General features: G+C 36.4%; 1 protein-coding gene across 9 annotated transcripts in view; it reads right to left on the reverse strand.

Annotated features, from left to right (window-relative positions):
• LOC135212135 (multiple C2 and transmembrane domain-containing protein-like) overlaps window positions 1-12,922 on the reverse strand; it is a 252,696-nt gene that overhangs the window by 9,516 nt on the left and 230,258 nt on the right. For all 9 annotated transcript variants that reach the window (XM_064245546.1, XM_064245544.1, XM_064245545.1 and 6 more), the window contains 2 exons: window positions 10,290-10,396; window positions 5,271-5,478 (listed from right to left, as the gene is read on the reverse strand). In XM_064245546.1, coding sequence (XP_064101616.1) covers window positions 5,271-5,478; window positions 10,290-10,396 — 315 coding nt within the window. The remainder of the gene's footprint in view (window positions 1-5,270; window positions 5,479-10,289; window positions 10,397-12,922) is intronic.

Below are 12,922 nucleotides of genomic sequence, written 5' to 3' on the forward strand. Positions count from 1 at the left end.
GACAACTCGACAACAGTGGTTGACATGTTCATTTGTGAGGCAGAAAATGGCATCCTGTTTGTATTGAGATTCATCCCAAGGAATTGCAACCTCTTAGCAGTCTCCAAGTGCTTCCTGCCTGCTTAATGACCTCTTCATTAAGACTTGTGCAAGGCAATGTGACCCTGAGGGGGACTCCTCTTTGTAACAAACCTCAACAATAAAGATCCAAATTACTGTTTGATGATTGCAATCTTAGCAGCCTAGAAGATGGACATACTTATGCACCTTGGGAAAAACCTGTTAGTCTATGCTTTTCATCATTTGCAATCATATGGACTGTTTCTAACAAAGTATAGAGCACAAAATACCTTGCTATAACTCTGTCCATTCCATTTAGGCAAAAACGTTTATCCCACATCACCCATCCCTTCTTGTAATATCCTCAGGAGCCTGCCCAAGAGGAGAAACCATTCCACCAGCAATTTTCTGACAAGCTTAACCTTAACACTGAAGATCATCAAACAAGGACTCATCAAGACGGGATTCTTGGTAATGAAAGCCAAGGCCACTGGCAAACCATATTGAAAATATACAGCCTCTGTTATTCAAAATGGAAAACATATTTTCTGTGACCATAATAGCTGATTTATTTATTTTCCCTACAATGTCAGAAGATGATTTACATCTTTGCAACAAAATTATCTAGACCCCATCTAGGACAGAAGTTAGGAGTTTTGAAGCCTCACCACTTACACTTCAATGGCACTGAATAGATTGAGTCAGCATTTTGGAATGCTAGTGCTTACTAGCTGGGATCTCTACTTGATGTTGATAATTTTGACACCTTCATTTGAATCACTGAATCAACATCCATGCTAAACTAATCTAAACTTAAAGACAGTGTTTATTTTATTCTGTGCCTACTCAAGACAGCTTATTAAACCTCATACCTTATTCAATAATCACACGCTTCCAGCAAGAAAGACTGTTCCACAGTTGCTTTTGATATTCCTTCGATGTTACTACAAGCCACAACTGATGAGGACCTCCTCTGTTTCATAAAAACTATTCAAATGTGCTTTCACATAACTAAGGATTTATAGATTATGTACTGCTACATTGTTTTTACACATAATGTGTCAAGAAACATATGAAAACTACTACTGTATTTCCTTCAGGCTTCGAAACCATTACATATATAGTTTACAATATTGTTTTTTAGCAAGCCAGCCATACTCAGTGTCGATCCTAAGCATAGATAAACAGGGAGGCTTGGAGTCTGTAAGGGCATCCATCTGATAAACATTGCCAAAACCAATAATGAAATGAGCCATTCAAGATAGAACAGAGGGAGGAGGCTCATTACAGCAACATATATAGAGGGTGATCTCAGAAGAAGAATTCTTAAGCCCTGAAGTTTCAGTAGTCAAGCTGTACCCACTTTGGGTGATGTTTCTGGCTCAGGTAAATCAACATAATTTCATACAAGCGCATGTATCCAATTAGGGGGTAGAAATCCATTGTCTTTCTTCCAATAAAGTCAAAGTTCCCTTGTCTTTCTTCCAATAAACAAAGTCAAAGTTTATTTCTTTGTTACATTTACTCTCATGAGATGTGGGCTCTTCAGGACCTTCATCATCCTCAACTCCCTCCCAAGAAAGTTAATATTCACAATGTGTTAAAATTAAAATGTCTAAGTTTTAAAACAAAAGTATCTTTTCAGGACCACCCCACTACTTTTAACTAAAGTGCCTGCATTCAGACCCTGATGTTCTCTAGCTGCTGCTCCAATTAGACAAGATGTAGGACAAACAACAATGGGGACCTGAGATGACCATAATAATGCATATGTGCTATATAATGGGCAGCAGTAGAGTTCATTTTTTTTTCTGTATCTACTGAGAACTGGATAGTCTGGAATTCACATAGATGCATGAAAAAGCTATGCTAAAATTGTTCCAATTGATTATTAAAATGAAGACATATAAAACATTTTGTTAACAAACTATTACCTTAATAAAAAATAACCTATTAATTCAGTGCACAAGTTAAACAAGTAAAAAATAAGCTGTTTTTTTTTATGCAGTAGATTTTTCTGTACAACATATAATGTTATATGAAATTTTCAGCCATGACTCATGAAACCCATCAAACTCTCAGCCACGACCCAGTGGCGTCCTGTATTGTTGACGCCTACAGCGGTGCCAAATGCATGATCATGACTAACTCTAACCTCAAATAAAATAAAAACTATTAAGGTTACTGGGCTGCAATTTTGGAAGTTTGATAATTGGAGGGTTGATGATCAACAGACCTATTCACAACCCTCTGGCCTCAGTCATTTTTAAGATTAAGCCAAGGGCAGACAGAAAAAGTGTGGAAAGAAAAGCAAAGCCATCTCAATAGTTTTTTTTTACAATAAATTAAATTGGGAAGAGCAGAAATGAAAAGAAAAAAAATTGAAGATAGCAACCTAATACTGAACTATTACATCTGCATTTCTGTCTGTGCTTAAAAATATCATACTGCATTTAAAACCTTCAATCACTCAGTTATATTCCTCAGTAATGTACTCTGTCTCAGAGTTTTGACTAGAAACCAGTTTGCTATCAAACAATTTTTCAACAATTTCTGCATACAAACCAAGGCCTTAGTAAAGCCTATTACATACTTCAGTTCTTTTAGAGAATTCAATTCTGCCACTCAATCCTGAATGGCAGAATAACTACAGGGTGAGTAAAGTAAGTATATCTTAGTTTTACCAGACCACTGAGCTGATTAACAGCTCTCCTAGGGCTGGCCCGAGGATTAGATATTTTTACGTGACTAGGAATCAATTGATTACCTAGCAACGGGACCTACAGCTTATTGTGGAATCCGAACCACATTATATCGAGAAAGGTATTTCTATCACCAGAAATAAATTTCTCTGGTTCCGCGTTGGACTACAGGGTGAGAAATGCCTATCAACTCTTCCACTCACATTTCTTAATTTGTAGTTTCTCTTTGAAAACTAGGTTTCTTCACCCATTCAGAGGAGAGTACAAGACCTCCCCCTATTTGCTTGGGTCTTAATTGAGAACAACATTGAACCACCATGTAAGCCAAAGGTTTGCATTTAAAATATATGAGGTTTGTTTTAGATAAAACCACTGCCCAGCTACATGAAAGTATTAGATAATCTAAGTTTTGAGATTTACAATGTCCACATATGGCTTATGACTTCTATCAGAGTTTTAGACCTTATTAATCTACTCGTGATAATTCTAAATAACAATTCTACGCAAAGTAAATACTATGTAAGTACTGTTTTGTTATTTGTGTTGCTAGTGCTGAATACATCCATATGATCTCATAGGCAACTGTAATCTACTTTAAACTTTTTAATGATGTAGACTAGTTGTTTTTTTTTTTTTTTTTTTGGCTGCTGGAGAAGAATGGCCATATCATTCCAAAAATTGGAAAGGATACTAATTACAGAAATATTTCTTGGAACAGCCTACCAATGGCATCCTTGCCAGACAGCTACAGCCATTGCTAAATAGGTACATGGTCCAGTAAAACAAAAACACTATTCATTAGCAGATCTTGTACAGACTTCACACTTCATCATCCCTTTCAGGCTGATGGAACTTTGCTGAACAAGACAAACTTTAACTATTCTAGGTGTAACTTTTGATTCACATCTTACTTTTGAGAAACATCTAATGAAAGTTTCAGAAAATGCTGCACGAAAGTTAGGTATCGTTCGTAAGGCCTCATATTCATAAGTGATAAAATCAATGCAACCTGTTTTAGGTCAATTGTCCTTGGATGTTGTTTTAGACAAAGCCAACCTTACTCTGGTACAAGCTTTTGCTCTTGGGCAGCTCGTCTACCACTGGTCAGCATCTTGCCATATTCATATCTACCACTCCTTTCACGGATCGCTTATTTCCTCTTTTTTGCTCTCCTCATTAGGAGGATATTGTAATACTGTTTACCTACATAGTCTAGTAAGCTCTATATTTTTTTCAATGATTCATTCATACCAAACACTTAGGTGTGCCACTGTAGTAAAATTGCATTAGAGTAATATATCTTATAAGTCTTCAGAGACCTTGAAAGTGATTATCACTGTGTATAAGAAGTCTTAGGATTACAAAACTTTCAGTACATTAATCATTTAAGCATATGCAAATGTTATCTTTCAGTTCTTGTGGCTCTTATTTAGGCAATGATTCATTGGTGTATTTTATTTCATTTTATGTATTATATGAGCCATAATGTGACTGATTAATGTCCTACAGTACACAGATTTTTAACTTGTCTTCACTGTGTACATATTTACTTTTTAAATAACAGTTTAATCTTTATCTCTAATTTGAACATTTTTTTTACATAGACTAATTCCAACTGTTGAAATTTTGACAAGTGAAATAGGTTCTGGAATGAGCCACTTGGGGAAGTAGGACGCTGTCTGTAACTTTCCTAGCTTCTTTTCACTACAGTCAGTCTACAATGATATACGCATACAGTACACACACTGCCACAGCTTTAGGAAACTGAAAACTGTCTTAACAGTTTCAAAAGGGCCTACCTTCACTATCAACTTGAAGCAAGGTGTATCTACTGTTCAGTGGTGAATGAATGTTTTCCTATATACAAAAAGTATAATCAACAATCCTAATGAAGCTCATTAATACATTTTATTTATGTAACAATTAGTATGTAGTAAACCCCATTTCCTGTTGTCATATGAATATGGGCCCTAATAAATTTTGTTTTTGTTAGCTACCTAATAAAAACAAATGTTCAGAATACAGTGCATATATTTTAGAGCTGAGATTCTAATTTCCTTTACGGAAATATTATTACAGTACCAAATCACTATGTCCTGAATTTCAAATACAAAAGCTTCCTATAGATAGGATAGGATAAAATATTAGTTTAATCAGACTTCTGAGCCTAACAAAGGCTCTTCTCAGGCTGGTTCCCAGGAATTACCCTACGAGAGAAAAAAAAAACTCGCCTTTATCAAAAAGCTGACTTTGCTTAGGAACATGATAATTTTGTCAAGTGAAAAATCTTTGGCTTCAGCGAGAATTCCTGACATTGTTGCATCTCAAAAATAAATGTCTGTTGATTCCAATTTGGGCATTCAACGAGCAAGTGCTGGACAGTCATGAACTAGGCATCTATTACATTTCATTGGGTAAGAATGTGGGGTTAATAATAATAATAATATTAAGAGTATAAAATTACTGATCATCACAGAAAAAGTTATTAGTACCAAATCTGTAACTTACCAAGGTTTCATCATCTGGTACTCTTGACAGGAAGTCAAGTACCTCGTTGTTTACCATAGAATGTGGCCGGAACAATTTGCGTGAGAACTTATTTACACCCCACATCATGACCAGGTAACGGACAGGGATGAAATATAAAACAACCGTCCCCACAATCAGCACCAATATCAGCAACCACGATAAAAATGGCACAGAGAAGTTGAATGTGCTGTTGAAAGAGAATGGTTGGGTTGTAATTTTAAGAGTAATTGACATGGTACAATTAAAAAAGTAAATAAATTAATAAAATATCGTCTCCAAAAACAACAAATATTCCTACTACTCAATACTGAATTGACTACAAAAATAGATAACTACTAATGTCGGAATGAAACTAAAGCTTAACTTTAACTTTAACTATGTACTTTGGCTTTAATTTTAGAATTGACACAGTAGTACAACTGAAAAAATTAAATAAATAAAACATAATCTCCAAAACCCACAAATATTCCTACTGATCAATATTGAATAGGCTACAAAATTAGAGAACTACTAATGTTTGAAGGATACTACAGCTTGACTTTGATTTTGTACTTTAACTGGAGGAAATTAAAAGCTTAACTTTACAAAATACATTAAAAGCAACACAGTGGTCATCTGTACACAAACACTTGACTAACTGCACTATGGGGCCTGAGTTATTCAGTACTCTGAAAATATTAAATCCTTTTCTCACTAAAATTCTCATAACAAAATATCTGAAATAGAATATTCTTGGTGGTTTCTTGGTCAAGATATATCAGGCCAGGCTTGGTTACAATGTTGTAAACACTATGCTTACCACCAGACTTTTATGGAGTAAATGACTACTAAGTTAAGTAAAATTAAAGGAAAGTGATAGCATTTTAGAACTTGATCAATATACAATCATGACATAAAGCACTTACATAAACCAAACATGGTGTCCAATGGTGATTCTTTCTAAAATGAACCACCCATAACTGATAGTACTTTAATTGTCAAAATTTCCCTACAGACAAATCCTCTCAAAAGGAAGAAAACCTTAGTCTCACCCAGTGTCTGATACACGCAAAGGTCCGATGGGTCATGACTGTCAAACCAACTTGCCTTCAACTGTCTACCAAAGTGCTACTCGACTGCTGATTTCATATTTTTGAGGCTTATCTACAACTTCATTTCAAGATATAGAGTACTCTCTTTCTTTTAGCCAATCCATGATTAACCTTTATTATTGGTAGTGTATAATTTTTGCTAATGCAAGAGTGATATGGCAGCATTCTTAAACCTTGGGTGGTAGAACCACTAGTATGTAATGTTACATAATAGCAGTTGATTGTGCCACAAAAATATACTTTCTCTTTCATCTTGACTGCTAATCACACCAAAGCCAATCTTCAAACCCTACTCTTTCTATTGACCTGAGCAGACCTACTTCTAAATACCCAAGCCACTTCACTTCTGAAGACTTGAGTTGATCTGAGCAGACCTACTTCTAAATACCCAAGTCACTCCATTACTAAAAGACCTGAGTTGATCTGAGCAGACCTACTTCTAAATACCCAAAACACTCACTGCTAAAGACCTGAGTTGATCTATTGTCAAAAGCCCAAAGCAAAGGTCCTGGGGCTTTCACATCTACTGTCATTATAGAAAATTTACAGTCAACCCACACTTCTTTGTGGGTGAGCATTCGTGGCCTCAATTATGTGCAGATTTTTCTGTGGAACATATATCCTCATTATTGGCAGAAAATTCACCATATTCACGGATTTTTTCATAAAACAATTACTGTATTATCATATCAATTTTATGACTAAATGTTTTAGGATGATAGTTTAACATATATTTGGTGCTTGAACTATTAAAATAGGCAGTCATAAACATTTTAGAGAGGCCATAGCTTTAGTTATAGCGCCGTTAATGGGTAACTAACCAATTTACGGTGGAAATCAACATCAAGCTAAGTCAAGGACACACGACAATGTTTTATTTTGAGGTAATAAATGTTATGTGAAAGCTTAAATGCTCTTATAGGAAACAACTGTATTTTCTATGGTACGGTTACCAACGAAGTTCTGCCTTCAAACCAACACCTTTTTTACTTTCACTTACTATAGGTTTTCAGTAATGGTACTGTAAGGAGCAACAAATCCACAGTTATGTATGGGTACATATACTTTTTTTTAAATAAATCTCTACAGGGAGCTCTGGAGAGTCAGTTCCATTCCCCTTTTCAGGAGAGTCAGTTCCATTCCCCTTTTCAATCTCGATTGCTATAAATAACTGGAATTGCTTCTCCATTTCAAGACTCATGCTTCTGTGAGTATTTTCTAAATGTTATTGTACACTGATGCAAAATTTGCTTTTCAACAACAATAGTGAAAGCAGTGTTGCTTGGTAACCCTGAGTACAGTTGACCTCCAATATTTGTGTGGGGGATGCTTACCACAACCCTCCGCAAATAGTGAAGATCTGTGAATACTTGACACACCTCTAAAGACTCTTATTACTGTCTATCTGATAGTTCTAACACCAAAAAACCCTTCTAAAAATGCTTGTACAGACAGTCCCCGGTCATCGGTGGACTCGTTTAATGGTGATCCGGTTTTATGGTGCTCATCTAGAGCCATAATATCGGTGATTCATGGCACCACGGGCAGTTTCGGTTATCAGTCCCATAAGGTGCCGATAATAGTTATGGCATCATAACAATCCAAAGAGGGGTGCCATTAACAGGAACTAAGCAACATGAGCGCCATAAATCACAGTTTTGGTTAATGGCAGTTTTTGCTTATCAGCTCCCCGCTGAGAACATAACCCCCGGCGATAACTGAGGATTGCCTGTACCTGAGTCCAGTGGTATCTCGTTTGTCGAACGTTTCTTATGTCAAACTTTCTGTTTTTCGAACAAAATTTTTGAGAAAATTTGGTATCGTCTGTCAAACAAATGCCCGTACTTCAAACTGACTGATTATCTAGTTCATACTACTTGTATTCGACGTCCTACTGGGTCTTACAAGTTAAACTGTATTGATTTGTATTTTCATTTACAATATATAGTTTAATGATAACTATATTTGACAAAATAAATGAATATAAAGCATTTAATATAAAATCTAGCTTTCAATATAACATTTAGCATAAAAGATGTATAAAATCGTACGTTACTGCAGTGACGCCACGCCAAGCTGACTTGAGATTGAATGAGGGAGCGCTGATATGTTGAGGAGAGGAGGAGAAGAGAGTTGAAATATTACTGTATGTACGTAAAAGCAATAACAATTCACATAAAAAATGGAATTTCCCAATAAATTTAACGTAATGATAAAATATGAAAACTAATCAATGAAATGCAATACAGAAAATAAAAAGTCTTAATTGAGCCAGTGTTCGGTACGCCGAGTGAGACTGTCTAGCTGAACAACATTAACAAAATAGTTAATGAAAAAACAAAGCTTTTCACAATAAAATTTAGCAAAATTATTAACGAAATCATTCAGCATTGCTGTGATACACAGCTAACTTGAGGTAGAGGGAGGGATAATTTATATTTTTGAGGATTAATGAATGAATGATTTCAAGTTATTGTGCTTTGTGGTACTGTTGAGGAGAGAAGAGACAGTATAATCTTTACTATAATATGTAAGTAAAAGCAGTACCAATTCACATAAGAAATAAAATGTTATTGAACAATAAATATAACAATGATAAAATGTGAAAACAATAAAATGCAATAGAAAAAAAAAAAAGGGTTGCTCGAGTCAGTTCTGCCTGAGAGAGAGAGAGAGAGAGAGAGGAGAGAGAGAGAGAGAGAGAGAGAGAGAGAGAGAGAGAGAGAGAGAGAGAGAAACAGCTCTGCTTCCCACTGACTTATCAGCTGATCTGGGATGATTATTAGACCATTTCTTTCACTTACACTCGATTTGCCCAAATCACTTTCAGTTTTGTTACAGTAAAATACCAATCTAGTGACAATTGCTTTTTACGATTTTTTACTACTGTGAAAGTAACTAAGCTCTGTAATAAACAAACTGGCGCCGTTTTCAGCTTCTGCTTGCCTTTGATTGTTTGTTTAAATGGCTTCCTTGTGAAAAGTTATTTTATCTCTCCTTTTCTAGCATTCTTGACTTATTACTTATTTGTTTGCAAAATCCGCACGTTTGTTTTAAAAGTCTGCCGTTTGCCAACAGTAAGTTCAGTATTGTGGCATTATTAATCTCTTTTGTGCACTTAAGATCCAAGTGTAAACATGCTGATTACATTCTCTCTCTCTCTCTCTCTCTCTCTCTCTCTCTCTCTCTCTCTCTCTCTCTCTCTCTCTCTCTCTCTCTCTCTCTCTCAGACACACACACTCTCAATTCCTTTGATTATCTTTGTACCTAATATGTGAATAAAATTTATTTTATTATCAACCTTTGCATACTACAACCAATTTGGTTTGCTCAAAGGGTTCCCATCTCTCCTCCCTCTATCCCCTCACCGGCCAGCGCCATTTTACCAAACGGTTTGTAAACTGTACACAGAAAAAATAAAATTTCGAAAATTTTACTTCATATAACGTACTGTTTCATTACTTTACACACTTAATTTAGCTTTTGAACACATTATTAATAGAAAAAAATATGGAAATGGGGCTTTTTGGGTTGGCTGGAACGAATTATCCTGATTCCCTTTATTTCTTATGGGGACATTTGTTGCATATTTTGAACAAATCGTACTTTGAACAGCCTTCTGGAACGGATTAAGTTCAAAGTACTATGTACTGTATTTTAATAGTTTTATCACAAAAAATACATTTAGTCACAAAAATGATATGAAAATACAGTTATTAGTGAATATTTCTCTATGAAAAATATTGTGAATAGGTGAATTTTCCATAAATAATGTTGATATACGTTCCACAGAAAAATCCAGGAATAGGTGAAGCCGCAAATCCAGAAACCCGAATAGACGTGGGTCCACTGTATGTGATGAACAAATGAACCAAGATCTTTGAATAATATATTGCAGTGTACTTACTTTTTACAGCTTTCACATAGAGAAGCAATGTATCCTATTGCATTCTGGACTGTTAATGTTACTTCTTGTATAACCTGTAACCTCTCCTTCAGTGTCTTCTTCTCCTCCTGAAAAGTTTACAGAGCGGTTAAATGTGATAATTCTGGTATATACAGGTCAACAAAATATTCTTTACTACATATATCAAATCAACATCAAATATAAGAGCAATTCACAATATCAATACTAACTGCGAAGAATACACAACATTATTTAAAAGGCCTGAGAAAAAAAATCTTGTGCAAATGGAAGAAGCATAGCTACAAATTACTGCACAGAAATTTCAGAAGCAACCAGCCAGAAAGTAGAGCATTTAACAAACTCCGATGTAAAAAAGGAAAAAAGGACACTGATATTTCGAGACTTCCATATACTGTATATTGACAACAAGCTCTGAAAATAGATCTCATGCCTAACTGATATTGAATTGTACCCTGTAATGGCAATGCATGTAGGGTAAAATTACAATGAGAACAAATAAAAAATTAAGGTTATAGGGGAAAATTATATTTTTATAATAAAGTTTCACAAATACTTACCAAATAATTACATAGCTGAAAGCTTCCTTACCTGGCAGTCAAGAATTCAAACTTTGGCGGCGGTGGCGCTGCTATCATTAGTGTAGGTGAACAGGACCTGCCCATTTTCAGGAACACCTGTCACTACTGAGCAAACGACCAACAATTCATTGAGCCAAAATGTCCATCTGTGGGGAGGAGCGAGGGCTCTGATTATGTAATTGTTTGGGAAGTATATGTGAAACTTTATTTTATCACAAAAATATCATTTTCACATAAGTGACTTACCAAACAATTACATAGCTGATTCCACATTCCAAGGAAGGTGGGAATATGGACATTTACTCTTTCCAACATTAAATAACTTAAAGATTTAGAAAAAGATTGCTCACATTAACACAATGCTTGCTGCATCTTACCTAGTGAGAGACCAGCTGCAGGTGAGTACTGCCTCTGGTCGACACTCTCATCCCCTGTCAGAGACGTGGCAGTAATAACCAGGTTCGTCCCTACTTGTAAGTAGTGGGCTTTTATAACCATGGAAGTTCTCTGGTGGTTAACAAAGGACATACAATTTGCCCTTGCCCTGGGCGAAGACCAGACAACAAACAAAAAAATACCATCATCTACACTACATTTAAAACCACACTCCATAAAAAATTAGAGGGTACTCCAGGTACTACACCGTAACCCCCGGCTTCCCAAAGACTCGACAAATCTCAAAATATGCAAGGTGAGGAGAGAGTAGAGGGAAAGAAGTTCCCCTATGCTTCCTCTCCCAACACCATGCCAGCTACAGATAACAGCCCCACCTTACTACAGTTTTCAAAAGCTGCCTCTGTATCTTTGAGATCATCATCACATCTTATCACACCATTGTTCTACCCATTGGAGTGCTGTGTCGTTTGCTGTTCTTAGATCCATGTCCAAACAGCATCATTTACGTAACCCCATCTCTGGAGGTTATCCCCTGTCCTACCAACTTTTGTTCTTCCTCTATTCAGGGTGACTCATTTCCTACTGGTGAGGGAGAATCCACAGGGCAGGTCTTCACTTGGGTCAGGGAGGGCATTATCAGTAGTCTGACGGTCATTCTCTCTCCTCTCTCTCCATTTCTGCAGTCTGTATTTTGATAAGTCTGGGGTCTCTGGTTCTTTTACTGTCATGAAGCTCTTACGTGACTTCAGACGCCTTCTTGTTTCACGATGGTTATAGAGTGAGTGCCTGGGATCATTTGTTTGTTTGTTCTTTTCCATTCTAGCCATGGCATCTCAACAGATGTTAGGTAGTGCGATGTTAGCTAGTCTATACAAAGCTGGCAGGGGTGTTGCACTCAAGTGTGCCAGTGATTAGTCGGCAGGCTTTATTTAGCTCGATATCCACTCTTTTAGCGTGACTTGATCTTTCCCACAAAGGAGTACAATATTCTGCAGTGGAGTAACATAGTTCTAGGGCTGTTTGCTTTAAAGACTTTGTATCTGCTCCCCACTTGGTAAATGCAATTTTGCTTAGGAGGTTATTTCTTGTGGCCACTTTTTTCTTGAGCTTGTTGACATGCTCCTTGAAAGTCAGTGTTTTTACCAGAGTGACGCTAAGATACACTTGATGCAGATGGTTTTCCAGTTCCTCGTTTTCCCATTTTATTTTCAGTTTTCTGTATGCCTGGTGGTTGTTCAGATGGAATGAGCATACCTGATTTTTCATGGGGTTTCCTTTGAGGTGCCATTTTTTATAATAGTCTGAGAGAGATGAAAATGCCCTCGTCAGTCTTTCTTCGATGGTTTTAAAGGAACGTGACTGTGTTGCAATGCAGAGATCGTCAGCATATATAAACCTCCAGATGTCCTGGAGTTGTGGTAGGTCATTTGTGTAGATGTTGAATAATAATGAGCCCTGCGGGAGACCATTTGTCTGCTTCCTCCACCTACTTTTCTTGCGGTCCATTTCTACATATAAAGATCTGTTTTCTAAGAGTGATCCAATGATGAGCACAATGGTGGGGTTTTGGGTCATTTGGGCTACCTTGAAGAGAAGAGCTCTGTGGTCAACTGTGTCATAGGCAGCTGTGAGATCGAC

Source organism: Macrobrachium nipponense, chromosome 40, assembly GCF_015104395.2.
Source record: "Macrobrachium nipponense isolate FS-2020 chromosome 40, ASM1510439v2, whole genome shotgun sequence".
Lineage (NCBI taxonomy): Eukaryota > Metazoa > Arthropoda > Malacostraca > Decapoda > Palaemonidae > Macrobrachium > Macrobrachium nipponense.